This window comes from Macrotis lagotis, chromosome 1, assembly GCF_037893015.1.
Source record: "Macrotis lagotis isolate mMagLag1 chromosome 1, bilby.v1.9.chrom.fasta, whole genome shotgun sequence".
Classification (NCBI taxonomy): domain Eukaryota; kingdom Metazoa; phylum Chordata; class Mammalia; order Peramelemorphia; family Peramelidae; genus Macrotis; species Macrotis lagotis.
Genome location: NC_133658.1, coordinates 58,016,044 through 58,038,043, shown reverse-complemented (window position 1 = coordinate 58,038,043; position 22,000 = coordinate 58,016,044). Strand labels below are relative to the sequence as shown.

General features: G+C 38.3%; 1 protein-coding gene across 2 annotated transcripts in view; it reads left to right on the top strand.

Annotated features, from left to right (window-relative positions):
- Nucleotides 1-20,988, top strand: part of IRF8 (interferon regulatory factor 8) — a 37,206-nt gene extending 16,218 nt beyond the window's left edge. Inside the window, exons 3-9 of one of the 2 annotated variants that reach the window (XM_074201798.1) lie at nucleotides 275-458; nucleotides 3,075-3,163; nucleotides 8,531-8,636; nucleotides 9,680-9,727; nucleotides 13,098-13,481; nucleotides 16,066-16,181; nucleotides 17,910-20,988. In XM_074201798.1, coding sequence (XP_074057899.1) covers nucleotides 275-458; nucleotides 3,075-3,163; nucleotides 8,531-8,636; nucleotides 9,680-9,727; nucleotides 13,098-13,481; nucleotides 16,066-16,181; nucleotides 17,910-18,086 — 1,104 coding nt within the window. In that variant the 3' untranslated portion in view covers nucleotides 18,087-20,988. Of the gene's footprint in view, nucleotides 1-274; nucleotides 474-3,074; nucleotides 3,164-8,530; nucleotides 8,637-9,679; nucleotides 9,728-13,097; nucleotides 13,482-16,065; nucleotides 16,182-17,909 lie in introns of both variants that reach the window. The other variant, XM_074201792.1, reaches the window with a different exon arrangement.
- Nucleotides 20,989-22,000: the final 1,012 nt, after the last annotated feature.

The following is a 22,000-nucleotide window of genomic DNA, read 5'->3' as shown; positions in this document are numbered from 1 at the left end:
GGGAAAAGCCTTTGGCTGGGACCCAGAAACCTGAGTCCTAGTTCTAGCTCTGTAATTAATGGATCTGGAACCCTGGACAAGTCCTTTTCCTTTCCTAGGCTTTGGTTTCTACATGTGTAAGATGGCAGAAGAGGAAGTGTTACAGTAGAGGCCTTCTATTGTAACTGGCATGTTGGGTTGATGTTTTCATGGCACGCACTCTTGGATGATCTCAGAATTGGGCAGTGTACTGAATATTCATCATCGTCTTCTTTTCTTCCCCTTCTTCTTCTAGGCTTGGGCAGTTTTTAAAGGAAAGTTTAAAGAAGGGGACAAAGCTGAACCAGCTACTTGGAAGACTAGGTTACGCTGTGCATTGAACAAGAGCCCAGATTTTGAGGAAGTGACAGACAGATCCCAACTGGACATTTCTGAGCCCTACAAAGTTTACCGCATAGTTCCTGAAGAAGAGCAAAAATGTAACTATCCTTCAGGCAAGGAAATGTTCAAAAGCCTCTTGGGTTTATTGCTCTGACTAATACTGAAGATGAGAATTAACATGTTTGTACTCCATTAAGTTTTGCAATAAAGTTCTTATCAATCATCTCATTTGGTCCTCACCCTGGGAAGTAGATGTTAACCCCAATGGGGTATTAACCCTGTTTTACAGATGAAGAAACTGAGGGAAATAGACTTTAAGTGACTTGCCTGGGACCACACAGCTTTTAAATATCAGGGATTGGTTATGAACTAGAAGAAGCTGTTCCTCTTGGGAATTTTGAAAATTGACCAGAATGGAATGTGATAGAAAGAGATATGTGGCAATCATGACCAGTTTGGCCATCTTTATAATAAAGACTTTCCAATCCATTGGTAGATTCTAATTACTTGCGGATGACTGGATCGACAGATGATCTCTGATGTTCTTGCCAGTTTTAAAATTCTATTAAAATAATTGAGAATGAATGAAAACTTTTAACAAAAGGAAGTTTACTTTTCAGGACAAGTCAATATGTCCATTAGTATCCTGGCAGAGCAAACAGGAATTTTGCCTGGGAGCTTATCAACATTCCCCCAGAGGCTCATCACCATGCCTGTCTTTAGGAAATGAAGCCTTTACAAATCCACTTAGGACAGCTCTGGGTCTAGATCTAGTCTTTTTTACTCATGTGAAGGAATCAGTGGTGACTTGATTGAGGAGGGAGAATGCTATCAATCTCTCCTGGTTTTATAGAATCTCCTGGATCTATAAATTCTAAGGAGTCAGAGCAGTTCTAAATGCATCTTCTTGCAAGAACTTCTGACTAACTTTTGGAAGATGCTCTTATAGTCAGAAGTATGAAACAGAATGACCACAGATTTGGCATTTAAATAGCTGGCTGAATTTTGACTCTGCCACTACTACCAGTGGGATCTTGGGAAAATCACTTAGCATCTCTGAACCTCAGTTTCCTCATCTATAAAAAAAAGGGGAGGGTTGGACTAGATCAGAGATTCTTTCCCTGGTGTCCATAAACTTAAAAAAAAGTTTGATAACTGAATTTCAGCGTGACCTCTTTTGCAATCCTTTGTATTTTTTTAAACTCATGTAATATGATTCTAAGAGGGGGTCCATAGGTTTCATCAGACTGTTACTAAAGAAATTCAAGGTTAAAGTTAAGAGGTTTGGGACTGGATGATCTCCAAACTCCAAATTCTATAATTTTTGAAAGAACACAGCAACAGAATTCAAAAATCCCTGAACCTCTATTCTGTACTGAAACCTAGAATTTGTTGAATTCATCATTTCCTGACAACATGACTTTGGTCAAATCACTTGACCTCTTGTGTTGCCAGTTTCCTGGTATATCAAATCAGGATACTGTAGACTTAAGCTTCCTATTTCACTGGGTTGTTATGAGGAAATTACTGTGTAAGTAGCAAGAGGCTATAGAGATACAAGCTATTTTTAATGGGGAGGAGAACATTATTCTGTCATTTTGAGGCTTGCAAATGTAAATGGAGTGGTGGTATTAACAGCAAGGCTCCGGAAATGTAAAAAATACCCTGCTTTAAAAAAAAAAAGAAGCAGATTTGTGTTATCTGGGGTAAGGAAATGAATCATTTGCATATTGTCCAAACAACCAAACTTTTTTTCCTGCTCAAGTGATTTGCAAACTTTAAACTTTCAGTGTAAACTTCCCAGAGTTTTTTATCCAAGGGGAAAGAAAGTGGAGAAGGGGCAGAGAATCTAGTGGGGAGAATTTCTTTGATTCCACTCAAAGTCCAAGTGATTTAAACAACATTTAAAGTTGACTTTCTTGGTTATATGTGTATTATATCTATCCTGTACATCTCTATACTCCTCAATGAGTGATTAATTTACCAACTACTCTGTAGAAATAAGAGGATCTTATTACTACACATGACTTAGGGAGGCAGTGCAGCTATAGTGGAAGGGACAATGGCATTCGTGTCAGAAGACCTGGGTTCAAATTTGGTTGCACCACCACATAGCTATTTAACTATTAGCAATCATTTTGATTCTCTGGAGTTTTTTTCCTTGTCTGTAAAAAGGAAGAAACTAGACTAGACAATAACTTTAGATCCTTCCTTTGAGACTTGAATTATTCAATTTACTATGTATTAACCACTCATTTAGTGAATGTGTCAGTTCATTCAGGATCAATGATTCCTTCTACCAATAGTCTATCACTTAGGAGATATATTTGAGATTTGTCTACAACTCAGAGTGAATAAAAGCTTATCTCTTGGTCACACAGTAAGAGTAATTGGCAGGGTTTGAAGAAAAGAGACCCCAAGTCAACTCTGTCTATGATAACATTGTGCTTTGCCTCCTGACAAACGAATCCTCCTATAAAGAACTTTGACAGGAAACAATTTGTTGATTATTCATAGAAAAGAGGCTGTGAGTATCCTTTGACTTTGGCACGAAGGTATTTTCTCTGTAGTTAGTCACCAAAAAAAATATATCCTTTTGGTTCTTCCTCCTTCATTCTGCATTGATTGTTATTAAGTCTTCTCATTGGGTATTATCTTGATAAAGTGTATGAAGACTGGGCTGTGTTTCTCATGGTGTCTTCTGGTTTCTTTAGGCAAGATAGGGATGGCAAACAGCAGCACAGTCAATGAAGTCACTGATGTGAATTGTAGTCGATCTGAAATAGAGGATCTGATGAAAGAGGTAAGGAACAACTGCTTCCTGAGCTCTTATTCTCTGAAAATTCCCTTCACTTTTGGGTCTCCCTGCAGTTGGATTGTTACAGTTAACCCTTCCCCATCAGATCTTCCCCCATTGTGGGTTTCCATATATCTTGGGACAGCATAAGAAATGAAATAAGATTCCTTTTGGAGTTTTGTGAAGCTTTAGACAATAGGTGAAGGCCAGCAGAAAAAGCTTAGAAACTCAGAAATGCCTAAAGTGGATAAATAATATTGTGTAACATCAACATATTTTATCTTTTAATATAATAGTTCAGCCTTCTTCTCTGGCAGGAAGGGAGGGCCAAACAATTTTTGTCAGGGTGGGGGTGCTGTGACTGAACCAATCTGCCCCCAGATGTGGGAGGGATAACTGCAGTTCTTTTGCAGAGGTGATGCCTTGTTCACTGTTAAGTTAGATAGTTGATTGTCCTGGGTGAGGCAATAAGAGTTGATGTTTATAAAAAGCTTTAAGGCTTGCAATGCACTACATATACAATCTCCCATAATACTAATTCTTTTTTTAAAAAATTTATTTATTTAGGGCAATAGGGTTAAGTGACTAGGCCAAGGTCACACATCTAGGCAATTATTACGTGTCTGAGGCTGAATTTGAACTCAGGTCCTCCTGACTCCAGGGATGGTGCTCTATGCACTGCATCATGTAGCTGCCCCAATACTAATTCTTGATCTGTATGAATGAGATGGCATACATGGTTGCTTTGGTTCCAAATCCTCAGATCTTGTGGTTCCCATTATCCTAAGGTTTAGTACCATATTGGCATGTTTTGGGATCAGACTGTTTTTTAATGTGATATTGTTAATATATATCACCAATAAAATTAATTTTATAAATACAATTTAAATAACTAAAGTCAATTTTATTGTTAATTGAAATTTTATTGTCCCTGAAACCTCATTTGCCATGGTCCTTGAGGCATATTTTCAATGTACTATACAATCTTTACGTGAATGACAAATTTCCAGTAGTCTCAACCATTCAAAGCATAACCCCCAAAGCTAGAAATCATTAAGAAAAGGAGCTCTGAGGGGTGAAAAGGTGATCCTATCTCTTTCACTTGCCAGAGAAGGGAAATGAGTTTTTCTTAAATTTGCAATTTAAGGGGTCTTAATGAGATGATATTTATGGACCTGTCTCTCTTTAAATCCTGGGATATTCTGGTCCCATTGTCCTCTGACTTTCTCAATAAGGCTATATAATAGCACCTCTTTCATTTGATAGATATGAATTTTCACATCTCCCCATAAATGAATTTTCAAATGCTGGAATTTTAGAAATGAAAAAATTTACTCATGGGATTTCGAGTTGGAAGGAACCCTAGGGAGTCACCTAGTCTAGTCACAATTACCTTGCTTTACCAAATTAGGAAATGGGGGCCTCAAGAGGTAAAAGTGGCTTCCTTGAGGTCACACCGACTGTAACAAGCAGAGTTGGGATTCAAACTCAAATTCTCTGACCTCAAATCTAGGGTGCTTTCCAACCTGCAAGATTTCTCTCTAAAATGAAGCACCTCCTTCCTTGACTTTGAACTGAGGTCATTTGAGTCCAATTGAACCTTTTCTCATTGAAAAAAGTTATTATTATAGGTATCACTTATTGGACCCTCAGGGATAATTGAAGTATATGAGACAATTGATATGCTTATACACTGAATGGCTCAAAACAGCTTCTCTTTCTGAATTCTAATAGCTTTTTACAGCTTTTCTGCTTTCTTCCCTTGCTGTGTTAGATAATGATAATACAAAACAAAACAAAGCAGAACAGCTGGCAGAGCTATGTACCTGTCTCTTTTGTCAGCCCTCCTTCTCTCATCTAATCTGTTGCATTTAGAAACCAGCTTGCCAACCTTATTAAAATTGTGTATATAATGAAGGTAAATAGACTATGAGTTAGAGACATGTTTAGGGTTCTCCTACATATGAAGTACACAAACATTTTTTTTGCCTGGGTCTTTTCACCATCAGAGCTCCTTTTCATTGATTTCTACCTTCTTGGCTATATTTTGGATGATTGAAGTTATCAGAAGGTTGTTCTTTAGATTAACATTGTGCTAGTACATTAAAACTAAAACAAAAATGAGGTGCCAATGCCAATAAAATTGCTAATTACTAAAATAATTTTAGACAAGAAACTACTATTTAAATTTTATCCATAATGCCCTTATTCATAAAATGAATTTTATTGGTAATATAATGAATACTTTAACATGGAAACAATCTTCTACCAATGCATGTCAGGATGACATTCTTAAAATAGTCCAAAAAAACTGTAGTCTTTGGTAGATAAGTTCTTTTGGTAGAATGAAGGTTCTTGAAGAGCCTTCGTGTTGATTTCTAACCATTTATATCATGTAGATGGAAGGGTCCTCCATAAGTTTCCTGTTTTCTGTGTGCTGTTTTCCCACTGAATCATCTCAGAGGGGAAGACAAGTTGATTGCCACATTAGGGTCACAAGAAAATCAAATTACTAAATGTTTTGTAATCAGATTTGTGACTTAAATGTCAGAAGCAGGGCAGAGATCTAGAGCAGGTGTTCATAGCAGAAATATGGCACAATAAAGCTTTTATTTTTTAGCAAGTTATAGGATTTTTTAAATTTACTATTTATTGGAGACCATATCATATGAAGGTTGGTTGGAAAGCAAAACAAAACCAAAAAAAAAATACTCAAAAAATAATGGTTATTTTGATTCGGAAAGAGAAGACAAGGATGACATAATGGTTTTCTTCAATTCAATCAGTCAATAGTTATCAAACACCTTCAACTATGATAATCCCTGGAGATACACAGATTTAAAATAACCCCCACTGCCAAGGAGCCTACAGCCTAATGGGTAAACAAAGTGCAAACAACTTTGTGCAGATACATGCAAGATAAATTGAAGATACTCTCTATGGCATTTAGTATCAAATAATGTCTGAAGATGGGATAGCGCTGAATTAAATTACCCTTAGCTTTAGATAAAAGAACTAGAATCAGTAAGTGGAAGTGATTGCCTGTTTTTGACTCAAAATAAGAAAAAAACCCTTCCTGACAATTAGAGCTACCCCAAAGGAGGGTGCTGCCTCCCAAGGAATGAGGCCCTCATCATTCAGAGCCTTCAATCAGAAACTGAGTGGATAGGGACATTGTACTTGCCAAAGTACATGTTGGACTAGTTGACTTTCCAGCTTGGTGGTCCTGAGATTTTGGGTCCTTGGACTATGTCTGTGACAGATAAAAAAGTAGCCAATTAATTTTAATCAACCAAGTTCCTACTACATTCTGGATACTGTGCTAGCTCCTGAGAATTCAAATACGAAGAATGAAATATTCCTTGATTGAAATGAATTTACAATCAAATGGGTAAGGCAACACATATACATAAAGATATATATGATAATAAATACAGGTATAGATGTTTATAAGTAAATGCATATGTAAATACACATATAAAAACAGGTAAATATGAGATGGTTTGGAAGGGACGACATTAATAGGTGAGAGGAAGGGTTGGGGAAAGGTAGATTCCCTTCATTCATTCTACCTTCTAAACTAATCCACCATTCTATCATTTCTGGCCATGTCTTTGTATCGGCTTTCCTTCATGTTCAATATGCACTCCCTTCTCACTGCTTAGTGAGTTTCTTGGAATCTTAATCTTCCTTTTAGGTGCCACATACTGTGTGGGAACCTCTCCTGATGCTCCTCATGTTCTCCCTATCAAGAAGTCTTGTATTTGATTATCTATTTACTGTCCAGTGGGACAGCAGCTCTCCAAAGAACTAGGTTGTTTTTCTTTTCTTTTCTTGTCTCCCCAGTGCCTGACTGGACACCTTGAGTATTGTTGTTCAGTCATTTCAGTGGTATTTGACTCTTCTTGATCCTGTGTGGGGTTTTCTTGGCAAAGATACTGGAGGGGTAGCCAGTGGATCCATTTTGTTAGGCACTCAGAGGTTAATTGACTTGCCCAGGATCACACAGCTGGACAGTGTCTGAGGTTGGATTTTTACTCAGGTCTTTTCGATTCCAGTCTTAGTGCTTTATCCACTGAACTATCTGTTATCTCAGGGTAGAGAATCACTTGGAGTTTTAATCCATCATGCTGCATATTTGAATTCATCTTTCCCGTAAACCTTGCCTTCTTTCTGTGAAAGGCACCTCACCCCCTCCTCCTTTTTCTAGGTTCTCAGGTTTGTAGCCTTCTTGTCCTTGCTTTTCAACCCCCACATGCAATCAGTGGCTAACTTTTGTCATTTTTATCTTCACAATTGTTTTCATATCAGAAACTCCCCTCATTCAGGCTTCATTATTTCTCTTAGATTATTGCAATGACCTAGCAATTGGTCTTCCTGCCTCAAGAGTCTTTCAACTTCAGTCCATCTTTCACACCAAAGTAAACACAGATCTGACCACTTGATCCTCCTACTCAGTAAATTTCAGTGGCTTCTTATTTCCTTTAGGAAAATAATATAAACTCTTTGAAACCTTGAAAGCCTTCCAAAATCTGGTTCCAACTTACCTTTCCTGTCTTATTATACATTACTTTCCTTCTTGTCCTCTGAGATCTAATCAAACTGGCCTTGTTTCTATTACTCCTCTCATACAATGCTCCATCCACCATCTCTATGACTTCATACGAACTGTTCCATATGCCTAGAATACATTCTTGCTTTACTTCTAACTCATGGAGCCCTCATAGATCAATCACTATTTGTTATATGGACCATTTCCTGACCCCTCAACTGTTTATGCTTTAGTTTTTTGGTTGTTTAGTTGTTTTCAGTCATGTCTGACTCTTGGTGACTCCATTTGGGGTTTTCTTGGCAAAGATATTGGAGTGAGTTGTTATTTCCTTCTCCAGCCCATTTTATTAAGCTAATGAAGAAAGAGGGTAAAGTGATTTGCCCAGGGTCACATAGCTAGTAAGTGTCTGAAGTTAGATTTGAACTTAGGTCTTCCTGATTCCAAGCCCAGTTTCTATCCTCTGTGTCACCTAAATGCCCCCTTCCCTTTTAAATATTTTGTATATATTTACATTTATTTATTTTATTTTTATGCATACTTGTCTTCTCCATCAAAATGGAAGCTCTTTATGAGTAGGGATTGTTTTATTCCTTGTGATTGTATCCCCAGTATTGGTTATCATTCCTGGTACTTGATAGGTGTTTAATAAATACTTGATTGATATCTCAGAAGAGGAGAAAAAAGGTTCATCTCGAAAGTCAACAGCTAAACATGGAATACAGACCTTAGTTATAAAAGTCTTTACTGAGTTACAAATTGAAAGCTAAATAATGGTACTTCCCTTCCTCCCTTGCCCACTTCTGCTCCACCATGTTGGACAGCCCTTGGTAGATGAATATCTTGGAATAATCAAAAGGAGTCCTTCCCCCCAGGAGGCCTGTAGAAGTCAGCCAATTCCAGACTGGTGGATACAGCAATCCAGCACAGGTGAGAAATAATATTTGTTGTATTTGCTACAAGATAATGGTTCTCAACTTTTTTTTTTGTTCTGCAAAATCCTTTTACCAATAATCACCGCCCAAAATGTTGAACCCACATTACTCATAATATTCATAGTAATTATAAGTATTACTGTGAAAGGTGCCATTGAAGAATTTCTAGTTCAAACCCTTAGAATACACCACTGAATGGAAACCACTCCTACAAGGGATTGGTATTTTTGTTCTCCACAGCATTCCAGAGAGTGTTTTGTAACTTCCTGCCTTCATTTGCTATTATACTAGGAGAAAACATTTAAGGAAGCTCTGCTCATATTCTTGCAGATGGACCAGCTTGAGCTGTCAAGTGGCAGCCCTTCCCCCATGAATGTGAGAGTGGATATTCAGCTCCCCCTTTCACTATTTTTTAAGGCAAGAGTCAGATTTGTTGACTTGGTATGCCATTTTCAAAAGAATGCCAACAGCAAATGTAGGATACCAAGTGGATATGTGAATGCCTGGGGGTGGGTGCGCAGAAGGGGACACATGCTGAGGAAAGAGGGTAGAGAACCACTCCACCTCTTCAGTATAATGACATATAAAGAAAATCCTCCCATTAATCTTAGAGATTCAGCTCTATTGAATTGGGGGAAAATCTATTGAGAAAGGAAGAGTGTAGGTAGTTTCTGAATTCTTGAATGCAGGAGATAATGTAATATGGATTAAGAAGTGATGGGGTTAAGCAGTCATGTTCTTCAAGGGCTTACCAAGACGAGCACATTTAAAGAATTCATCCTCAATGGACAGAGGAAGTATAAACCTCTTTTCTGGTCTGGGTGAAACTTTGGTTTTTTTGCTCTTATGAAACCATGAAGCTATGTTATGGTTGGGAGGAACACCCAGAATTCAGCAGAAGTCTGTACTGTGGCCTAATGAACATGCTTAATGTAAATTTTGAAGAAAAACATTTTTTTTCAGAGGGGGTGGGGAAGAATGTGTTGTCTGAATTTTCTGTGTATGGCTCTAAATTTATTTTTTTTCTCCTTCTAATAGCTATACCTTTGATGACTGGGTACTCTGCTTATGAATCTCACCATTCAGGTAAAGTAGCAGATGGGTGTCTGACTGTATTAGCTGTCGTGTTCTCTCACACTTTTTGGTCTAATATTGACTGGAAATTGTTCAAGAATGTTCCCAGGGAATGTGTGTGTGTGTGTGTGTGTGTGTGTGTGTGTGTGTGTGTGTGGCTTTTATTTTTTGACTTTTCAATCTGGAAAAGATTTTCAATATGAGCCTAATATTGCTTAGCTAAGCTAGACCATGACCAACCTTCAGTTGAAAGTCTAGTCCCTTATCCTTTTTTCCCTTTACATGGTTGTATGCAAGCCCCATTGGGACTGTCTGTGAGTTAACAAAACAGTGTCCCAAAAAAGCCTGGAGAGCAGATTAGGTTCATTAGAGAAAAATGATTTAGAGCATGAGAGTCTGTGAATTTAGAAAAAAAAAATAGATCTTTATTTCAATAACTTTTTTTTTTAGTTTTCACAAGGCAGTGGGGTTAAGTGACTTGCCCAAAGTCACGCAGCTAGGCAATTATGTGTCTGTGACTGGATTTGAACTGAGGTCCTCCTGACTCCAGGGCCAGTGCTCTATCTACTGTACCACCTAGCTGCCCCCCTTGTGCCACCTAGCTGCCCCTCAATAACCTTTAATTGAAATTTAGCATTTCCTTCAATTATGCTAAAAATACATTCAATTGATAAGAGATCCATAGGCTCCAAATTGCCAAAAGTATCCATGACACCTAAAAGTTTAAGAATTCTTGAAATAGAGGTTGGTTAATATTGATTTCTGTACAATCAGTTTTCTTTGATCATGTTTTGGGCACCTCTTTGAGGTGTTCAGTTGTTTCAGTTAGGTCCAACATTTTGTGACCCTATTTGGGGTTTTCTTGCCAAAAATACTGGAGTGCTTTGCTATTTTCTTTCTAATTAGTTTGTCAGATGAGGAAACTGGGGAAAACTGAGTTAAATTTGGAGTTCATGTCACTACCCTTAAGTTAGAGGATTTGTGAGGAAATCTTGTTCAGTTCTCCTGTATGATAAAGGAGGAGCCTGAAGGAATGGGGTGGGAGGAGTGTATAGTTTTGCATTGAACTGTATACAAACTATTACCAAGACCTCTGTATAATTCCTGATGAATATCTCTAAGCTGGAACAAATTTGAAGATCCTTTTCTTTAGGCAGAGCTAATTGAGTTATATGGTTGGTCAGTCAACCAGCATTTTATTAGACAGTTAATGTTCCATTAGGTGCAATGTCATTAGCTTTGGGTTCAACCCAGCTAAGCTAATAGATTCCAACTTTCTTTCTTACAATCAGCTGACATCATCTTCTTCAGGGACATGAAAACTGCTTTGTACAATGTGAACATTTATTAAGAGCCCACTATGTGCTAGGCTCTAAAGTTCTGGAGGTACAAAGGAAAGCAAAATAAAGTCCCTGCTCTCAAGGAGCTATCAATCTAAAGCAAGAGACAATATACAAATTTTATTTAAGAAACTTTCCACAGCCTAGAGAAATGGCCCAAATGTTATATGTACAGTCCTAGAAAGGGACTCAGAAATCAGTTGCACATATACAAGATGGGGAAGGAATGGCTAGACAACAATTTGAGTGAGAAAAGAAATGAGGGTTTGATGAAACCTTAATAATATTTATATTTAGTATAATTAATATTATATAATACCAAAATATAAAATTAATATATTAATATTAATAATATTAGTCAGAATGACATGGCTATGTTCATCTTAGGCTGCATTAAAAGAACCATAATATACAGAGTGCTAACTCTGCTAAGACAACATCCAGAACATTTTCAGTTCTGGGTTTCCCTATTAAGAATTTTAACAAATTGGAGCAGTTAGATGGTGCAGTGGTTAGAGCATTGAGCTTGGAGTCAGGAAGACTCCTCTTCATGTGTTCAAATCTGGTCTCAGATACTTACTAGCTATGTGACCTGGGGCAAGTCACTTAATCCTGTTTGCCTTACTTTCCTCATTTGTAAAATGAGGTGAAAAAGGAAATGGCAAACTACTTCAATATCTCTGTCAAGAAAACAGCAAAACAAAAGTAAAGGTGATCCAAATGTGATCACAAAAAGTCAGACCCAACAGAAAAACATTTAAATGATTGTCTTTTGTCAGAAATGATTATTGATAACCAATAATTTAGGGGGAGATTCAGCCATCTCCCTTTCTTCTAAAGTTCTGATTTCAAATTCACTTCTTAAGTCCTATTATTGTTGATGAGATTGGACTCATTTTCTTATTCACATTCCCATCACAGTAGAAGATCTAGTGTTTTGCTCAGGCTTGGGTGGCATATACATTCTTTGAATTGATAGCCTAAAACTATGGGTAGTCTGGTATAGAGATATTTTCCTTATTCAGCATGCTTAAAAATCTCTCCTCATTCTGGGTGTTGCCTCAGTCTAACTGAGATCTGGGAAAGACCTTAGCTTAAAAAGACCACGGCCCCCACACTGCATTCAGGGCCATCTTCAGTCATCCTGATATGGAGGAAAAAGTGAGACTGGTCACTTTGCACAGTCCTGCCTCACTTAAATCCAATTCACTTGCATATCATGGCATCATCTTCCTAATGTCATAGTGTTCTTTAAGAATGAAGGAGAAACAAACAGCAACTTTCACTATCCAAGAGATAATTCAGTCCTTCATTTCATATAGCCCACCTCCAATCACTTTAACCAAGTAGATTTGATAACTGTTTGATGAACCACTTAGTGTTTTGACAGGTATATAAATTATTAGTCTGCTGCCACGATTGCCCTTGGTCTAAGAGAGACAGCAAAATGATCATCCTTTTATTAATAACCTATTGACTTTATTGATGAAATGACTAAAAATTCTCAACCCTTTTTAAGTATCCCAATTTCTTTTCTTATACCTGAAACCCAGTCTAATTTCTTCTTTTCTGTCTCTTCCACTAATGAAGTTAGTCACTAAACATTTATTAAGAGCCCACCATGTGCTAGGCTCTAAAGTTCTGGAGGTACAAAGAAAAGCAAAATAAAATCCCTGCTCTCAAGGAGCTATCAATCTAAAGCAAAAGACAATATACAAATTTTACTTATCAATTTTCCCCAGGGATGAAGAGGTGCATGATATGGGGAAAAGACCACATCCTTCCCCAACCAGTCCTCCAAACTGGATTTGGAATTAGAGTTTGATATTAAAATGCTCATGCTCTCTGAACTAGGTCAAGTTCCTTAATCTCTTTGTAGTTTAATTTCCTCATTTGTCAAATTTCAGGTATGGGTTGGATTGGATAACCTCTTTAGATCCTTCTAACCTAAAACTGAGGACCTCTGGTCTCCTTAGTCCTTTCTAATTTAGTTCTCTAGGTCATCTTCAGGCTCATAGTTCTTTTTGCTCCCTTTGCCACAGTTTTCTTCCAAATGATGATCAACTTTTATTATGGAGGCAAACTAGTGCACTACACCACTACCACTTACCCTGAGGGCTGCCGGATCTCCCCGAGTCTGCCACCTCAGCATCTTGAAAAGATGTATGGCCCTGAAAGCTTGGAGCACATTCGCTTCCCACCTGCAGATATGATCCAAAATGACCGTCAGAAGCACGTCACCAAGAAACTGTTTGGCCATCTGGAGCGTGGAGTCCTGTTACACAGCAACAAAAATGGCATCTTCATCAAGAGATTGTGCCAAGGGAGAGTCTTCTGCAGTGGGAATGCCATGTTTAAGGACAGACCCAACAAATTGGAACGGGATGAAGTGGTCAAGATTTTTGACACAAATCAATTTTTCAGGGGTGAGTATAAGGTTTAATCTTTTGCCTTGAACTTGAGATAGTGCTACCAACTTGTACCATTTAAATTTTAATTGCTGAGTGGCATAGTGCTAATGACATAGGACCATAATGAGAAACAGAGATAAAACTGCTGCTTCCAATTCACAGTTCCAAAGGGCTTACAAAACACTTTCCTTACAGTCCCCCATGAGGTAAATAGTATTCAGCAAGTCAACAAGTATTCATTAAGGACCTACTATGTGCCAGTCACTGTTAAATGCTTGTGTTTCAAAGGAGGAGATAGGACCAATCCAGGGTCACATAGCAGGTCAGCTTAAGAGCAGAAGTTTCCCCACTCAAATTTCTTTCTGTTATACTACACCCTCTTTGGAATGACCACTCACATGTCCACATAGTTCTTTCACCTCTATTACGTTATTGGATTTATTTGAAAATCCTGTGTGATAGATAGGATAGGTGTTTTTTTTTATCCTCATTTTATGGATCAAGTAAAGGAGGCCTAGAAAGGAGAGAAGTGATGATTAAGATCACACTGATCACAAGTGGCAGAGATGAGTCTTAAACCTAGGTTTATTGCTGTTGTTCAGTCTTTTCAATAGGGTCCTACTCTTTATGACCTCATTGGGGTTTTTGGCTAAAGATACTGAAATGGTTTGACATTTCCTTTTCCAGCTCATTGTACAGATGAGGAAATTGAGGCAACCAGGGTTGAATGATTTTACCTAGGTCACATAGCCTAAGTGTCTGAGGCCAGATTTAACTCCAGATCCGACACTCTCTCCACTGTGCTGCCTGACTCTTAGGTCTTCTGACTCCTAATTTGATATCTATTCCAGTACATAATGTCTTTCTCCTGCGATATTCATCATGGACCATTGACCATGAGCCCTCCTGTGGCTGGATTTGAAAACTTAGAGTTCATGCTGTGGGTTTAAGATTCCATCCAAGTAAATTTTTTTTGACCCACTTAACTGATATGTTGAGAACCATGAGGAATGTCAAGAAATATAAGATATGTAAAAAGAAAATAGTTCTTGCCCTCATGGAGTTTACAGTCTTTTGGGAGAAGATTAGAAATACATATAAAATAAAAAAGTGCACATACTACAAGATAGTTCATGCAAAGCACTAGATGAAAGTTAGGGATGATTACAAATGATGTAGGAATCAGGAACAACATGAGGCAATGGAAAGTATGTTGGGCTTGGAATCAGGGATCAATTCCTGACTCCCAGCCTTACTAGCTGTGGAACCTTGAGAAAGGTTACAAGCACTTCATTTCTCTTAGACTCAGCTTCTCCATCTGTAACATTTTTGTACTAGATCAGTGATATGTTCAGTGTGGTAATTATCCTTTTGAGAACATTTTTTTTTTTTGCTAATGTACAATTGTTTTGTAACTTAAAATATGAAAGAGTTGTCTGAGACCCAGAGAGGGTGAGGATCTGGGATCTTATGGACTTGAACCCATGTTGTTCCCACTCCATGACTAGGTCTTTAACCACAGTGCCTCTCTGTCTGTAAAGTGGATCTAAAGAAACTTCCACTGCTTAAATAACAGGGTTGGTTATGAGGAAGGTGCTTTGTGAACTATAAAGGGCCATAGAAATGTAAGTTATTATTAGGAACTTGATGTGCACAGTGGATCATTAGGAAGGCTTTTCTAGAAGAGTTGAGATTTGAGCTGGGCATTGAAGGATGAATAAGATTGAAATAAGCAAAGTAGAAGGGGAAAGGGATTCTCAGTATCATTGAGGAGAGAGAGCAAAGGCTTGCTTTGGTGCTTGACTATAACAAGTGACAACTATGTGCCAGACACAGGGTTTTTATTCTTATTTTTTAGGGGAATAGTTGGGGAAAAGACTGGAAGGTTTCTATAGGTTTTTGTATGATTTGAAACATTCAGGGTCACTGTGCTATTGTGTTCTTCTCAGTTAAATCCATAACTAGGAATTTTAGTACCTGGACAAATTCAGTTTGTGGGAGAAAAAGGGAAAACAAAAAACCCCATACTCGGCTAGTGCCACCATCATCACTGGTCCCAAATCTAATCCTGGATACTCTTTATAATATGAATCTTCAGGATAGACCAAATGATGGTCCGATACCGTTATATTAGATTGACAGTTGAAGTAGAGGGAGGGAGGCCAGGTGATGAATATGCCATTAACAAGACTCTTGGAGAGTGATGGTCAAAGTGAGGCTATACTTCCTTCTGTGAATGTGGAGGCCATCTGTACTTCAAGGCCTTATGTCACACCTTACATGAACTTAAACATTAGTGCGCTGGGAAAAAGTTCCAGGTGCCCCTTGCTAGTTACGACTCTACACTTCATCTCCTTGGAAATTGAAAAAGAGAGCCTGTTTTGTGACCCATTAGCAGCAACAATGATGATTTAATTATGCGGGTGCTGATCTGAAGATGCCTAGGATATGACTGATCGTGATTTATAAAGAATCTGAATTTTATGAGATTTTGGATCCATTTCAGTATCGACCTCAGGGGTGAGACAGAATACAAGGAGGACTCACCCTGTTTGCCCTTGGCTTAAAATGCCCCTTTTTGCTTTTTTTTTTTTGACAGAACTGCAGCAGTTTTACAACAACCAAAGTCAGTTGCCTGACAGCAGAGTGATGCTATGCTTTGGTGAAGAATTCCCCGACATGGCTCCATTGCGCTCTAAACTCATCCTTGTTCAGGTGAGAAATAGTCCAGCCTTAGCTAACTGTGCAGTCTGCCCCTATGAAATGTACCAAGTCAAGACTGAGTTCTCAGGAAGGATGGATTCAAGTGTGAGAGACTCTGCAGCCAGCTAGGCAAATAGGCTGCAGCCAGCTAGGCAAATAGGAGAGCTCTTCTTGGGGACCATGGAGGGGCTGGCAAAATAATGATCAATCCTGATAGTCTCCTTACTCTATGATCATCTTTAGCCCCATCATATTGTCTTTCTCTCACAAGACTTGCTGTCTTTCAGGTGTAAATGACTAAAAAGGCTTTATGTGTGTTATATCTCCAGAGGGAAAATGCCTTATTAGAGGCAAATTATAGAATTTTAGACCTCTAAAATTGAATTTGAGGAAGAGACATTTTGAGGCATTTAAAAGAGGGACTTCTGGGACACTCAAGTAGCTGTCTGGCATTTCTCTATTGGAATCCAGCTCTGAGCCTGGCCAGTTGTTTATATTTGCAACAGTATTCAAGATTCCTGTTTTGGTCAGTAAAAAATCAAGGGATCCAAAGAGGTCATTTCCTGGAGAAGTCTGCTGTGGAGATGAGAAGCCTAGGGGAAGCACATGCCTGTCTTTTAGTATCTGAAGAGATTAGAGAGGCAGATTTTGCCTAGATATGAGAAAAAAACTCCTTGACAAATAATCTTATCCAAAAGCAGCATGGATCGCTTTGGGAAGGAGTAGATTCATATGATTCGATGTCTTCAAATGAAATAGTCACTTGCCATGGATGTCATTCAGGGATTTTTGTTTGAATATACAATTGTCTCTATAATCTCTGCTGCACATTTCTGAGTTCTAAGATTCTATGATGTTGTGCTTGATCCCAGAGAGGAGAACTAGGAGCTGCAGGTAGAAACTATCAGCAGGTATTTTTTGACTTCACTTAGTGAAAGACTAAAAGATTGGAGCTATCCAGCAGGGGGATGGGATGCTTTATGTGATATTGCTTGAACCCCTTGCTAAAGGGGTTCACGGAGAAGGTGGATGACTACTTCTTAGGGATTCTATGGAGACGATTTATGTATCTAGTGACGGTTATGCAGGATAACCTCTAATAGTAATAGATTATATCTCTGACACATTAAACATTACAGAGACACATTACAAAGAATTGGTGAAAGGATTTTTTAAATCTATACTGTTGCACTGACTGTCCACCATGATCGGTATGCTCTCCTTCTCATTGCTACCTTCCTCTATCCCTGGATTTTTTCAAGACTCAACTCAAATCACACCTTCTGTAGAAGACCCTCACTCTCCTATGCCTTCCCTCAAAAATTACCTTATATTGACAGTGCACATATTTTGAGTGTACTTTGTTATTTAGATATTTTATCAGCCATTAGAATGCAAGCTCCTTGAGGGGAGGAGATCTATGTTTGCTTTTCTTTTCATCTCAATGTTTAGCTCAGTACTTTTTACATGGTCAGTGCTTAAGAAAGACTTGCTACTTGACTGACCCACTTCACAGATGAGAAAACTGAGCCCCCAGAGAGGATAAATGTCCTGCTTTGGGTAATACAACTTTTAAGTACTGGTATTGGGACTGAGATTTTGGCTTTAGGATTGCCTTTTCTAGTTTTGGAATTCTATGATGAACATATGTTCTGACCAAATGAGTTAATCTATATAAGGCACTTTGTAAACTTTAAAGCATTACATAAATTCTGTCAATTATTTTTGATCTAACTCCAGGTGGAGCAGCTCTATGTACGGCAGCTGAGGGATGATGCTGGAAAAAACTGCAGCAATGGTCTCATGTTGCAGCCTCCAGAGGACATAGCCTCACTTGATCAGGTCTTCAGATTTCAGGATGTCTGTGGACCCCATCAAAGACCCTTTTTTAGAGAAAATCAGCAGATCACTGTCTAGAGAATCCATGCGTGTCTCTCCCTTATCCCAATGTATCCCATTTTTCATCATTGTGGTATTAATAATACTGTCCTAGGGATTTTTTTTTTTGGGGGGGGGAATTCTGTGGATAATTCATCAGGTCCTTTGTAATCACAGTCAGGAAAAGATGAAATTTCAAAGAGAAATGGAAACATTTCCCTAACCATTCGTTGATGTGTTTTGGTAACTGGGACAGGATTGTCCAGATTTGTAGATTTTGTAAAGACAATCTATTATTTTCTGCATTTGGTTTGATTGTTGTTTGCACTGATTTTTTTTTCCTTCTACATCTTGAGATTAGTGGCATTTCCTGTATCTCAGCATCACCATACAAATATTCAGTGCTGGCAGTCTAAACACTTCAGTGAATAGAGCAATGCATTTGGTTAAGTAGACGTGAATTTTAAAAGATGTGAATATGTGATTCTCAGTTTTCCTCAGCCTCAGATTTCTTATCTGTAAAATGGAGCTAGTATAACACCAACTCCCAGTTTTGTGAGATTCATGCCCACAGCCTCAGTTTTCTTTTCTATAAAATGGGGCTAGTATAGCACCTATCTCCTAGTGTTGTGAGACTCACTGAGGATAACTTGCAAAGAGCTTTACAAGGTATGTAAATGCTAATATTTAAGCTCCTTGTAAACCCTGGTTATTATTACCAGTGAACAGCTGAGGAGGACACTTTGGTGTCCTGTATCTAGGTTATCTTCATTCTTTTATCTCAGTTCTATTCAAGAGGCAAGTGTTCACGCATTCATGTTTGCCTTTAATGGGTAAGGTGCCATATTGGGCCCTGGGAATACCAAAAACTGGTCCTCCAAGCAAATCCAAATGGACCCTCTCTTCAAGCAGTTTACACTATCTATTAAAACTATAGATTTGGGGTTGTCTATGATGATTTCTAGATTGAAGTGCCTTTTTCTTTTTTAAAGAAATTTTATAGGGATTTTAGAGTTTTCAGACACTAGCTCTGTCATGACAAAAGATTGTTGGCGTTGCAGTAGAAAGTGGGTCTGCCCGGGAGACACGGATTCTAATGTCAGCCCTCGGCTTTACCCCTAACTAGCTGTACATCCTTCATTTCTTTATCTCTAAAATGAAAACCTGGTGAATGAGATGATATTTGAAGGACCCTTTTAACTCTCCCATTCTGTACTCTAAGGACCCCATCCAGTTCTCTGTCCTGAGGTTCTTTCTAGCCTTGTTGTTCACAGATTTAGAGTTTAAAAGAACCTTAGAGGTGATCTATTCTAATCCTTTTACAGGTGAAGAATCTGAGGGCCAAGGAGGCTAAATAACTTGCCCAAGGTCACATAGGTAATATGGTAAGGGCAGGATAGTGGATGAAGTGTCAGATCTGGAGTCAGGAAGGCTCATATTCCTGAGTTCAAATCCAGCCTCAGACACTTCCTAGCTGTGTGACCCTGGGCAAGTCACTTAATCCCATTTACCTCAGTTTCCTCATCTGTAAAATGAGCTGGAGGAGGAAATGACAAATCACTTCAGCATCTCTGCCAAGCAGCCCAAATGGGGTCATAGAGAATCAGAGGTGATTGAAATCACCCAAACTGAAGACCCTGTTCTCTATATCCAAATTCTGTACTATTGTATGTTATTCTTTTTTCTAAGGTTTTCCCAGCCCTAACATTCTCTGTTCCAAGATCCCCTTCAACTCTTGATATTCTGGGATTCTATAAGTAGTTTTAAAGAACATATTGACTGGACCTTTCTAGCCAGTCAGCAGCATTCACCAGTCAGTGGTATTTCTTGTTGATTCTCCCCTCCCCTAATCCTCTGGCAATAAATATACAAGGGGGCCAGGTAATGTAGTGAGACAGCCCGGATCAGCAAACCTTTTTATGCCAGAGTCGGAGATATATTCACTTTATAGCAAATTCTATTCTGTAGCAAATAGTGACCTAATTTAAAGATAGTTGATCCTATCTTCCTGAATCCAGATTGGATGTTACATCCCAATTCTCACTGAAGAGTTTATAATCTAATTAGAGAGGAAAAAATATAAACATGAGTGAGAAAGAATATGAGATTTAGAGTCAGGAAATCTTGGTTCAAATCTTGGACCTATTCTTACTTATTGTGACATTTGAGATAAATCACTTCCCTTTTCCTTCATTTCTAAGGTCCTTTTTACTTTGAAATCCTCTAATTCTAAGAAGCAGTTCCAGTGCCTACCATGTAGACTATTTGTTCAGCATTGGAAAGATTGGTGCTTTCTTTATCTTGATGTGACTCCTTTACCACCTTCACTTAAGCTCTGAGTGAAGGGTAGGGTAAAGGTTGGTGTGGTGCACACTGCCTTTCTCTGACATTCTCATCATTTGTGATGAGAACTCTAGAATGCATCTGTACATATATGTGTAAATAATATTATATAAACACACATATTGGTAAGATTATTTCCAGATCATAGTCAAATAGAAGAGATTATTGGGTAGTCATGGGGGCATTGTGGGGAGGCTGTGATTTAAAATTTGAATAACCAAAGAGAAATAATTCACTTTTTCTACTGTCATATTTTATAAAGAAGATGTGGAAATATTCTGTGGTTTAAGGAGCAAGAGTAGGACATATATTTCTGTGTGAATATGTATATAGAGGACTGTACCATTAGCAAAGGCTTTGTGACTCTTGAAAATGAGATTTTTAACATTAAAAATATCAAGCCTATTTTTAAAAGCCTAATGTAAAATAATAGCAAGTTCTAATCTGTGTTCTTTTCAGCTAAAAAACCCGAATGTCAAAATGTACATCTTGAATGTGCTAAATGAATATTTATTTTTATGTCCATTTAAAAAGTGGATTGTTAGCTTGATTCCCTCTTCCCCTCACTCTGGCCTTGCAAATAAAATGTTATATTTTGTACTGGTTTGGTCTCCTCTTTTTATTGTTGTGGATGGTGTGTGTGTGTGTTTTAAATGTAGCTTCCATCACACCCTGGGGACTCTGTAGTTCAGATTAAAAACAAACAAACAAACAAACAACAACAAAACCCAACAAATCAAAGTCCTGCCAATCTCCAAATCTTTATTAAGGAGGGTTAAAGATATCCTTCCACCTCTTCACACAGTGGTAGAGTAGGAGGAGAAGTTTGGACTTGCCTTCAAGCCTCCAACTCCTCTCCTTATTAGTTGCGGGACTTACTTTTTTTTTTGGAGGTTTGAGTCATTTATATTTCTTTTGTGTATAGAAAACTGGGAGGAAACAGGAATGAAGTAAAATAAACTTTATAGAATAGAACTGAGATATTATTTGCATTTCTGACCTCATTGGGTTGTTGATTAAATTTTCTCCCTCTTCCTTTCCTTCTCCCTCTCCTTCCTTCTGCCTCCTCTTTTCTCTCCCTCTCTTTCATTCTCCCTCCCTTTTCCTTTTTCTTGTTTCTTTTTTCTGTCTTTCTCTTTCTCCCTCCCTCCCTTCCTCTCTCTTTCCCTTTCTCCCTCTCTCTTGCCCTCTCTTCTTTTCTCTCTCCCTCTCATCATTTCTCTCCCTCTCATCGTTTCTCTCTCTCTCTCTCTCTCTCTCTCTCTCTCTCTCTCTCTCTCTCTCTCTCTCTCTCTCTTCCTCCCTCTCTCCCTTTCTCTTTCCTCTCTTTCCTCTTCCACATTTCTATATGTCTATATGTCCATTGAACCAGATTTTGAGGTCGACCTCTGCAGGCAGGGAAAAAGTGTTCTGTTTCCTGGCTAGGTGGGTTTCTGGAAGATGTCATCTCAGGTAGATGATATTTATTTTCCTCCTTGGGAGGAGGGACTGAAATATCTTGAGCTCTGAACCAGTCAGGGTTTGTTTGGGACTCAAGTAGTAATCTGTCTGCCAGGAATTTGGGGATAGAGATCAAGAAAGCATTAACAATTTATGGTGGGGCAGCTATG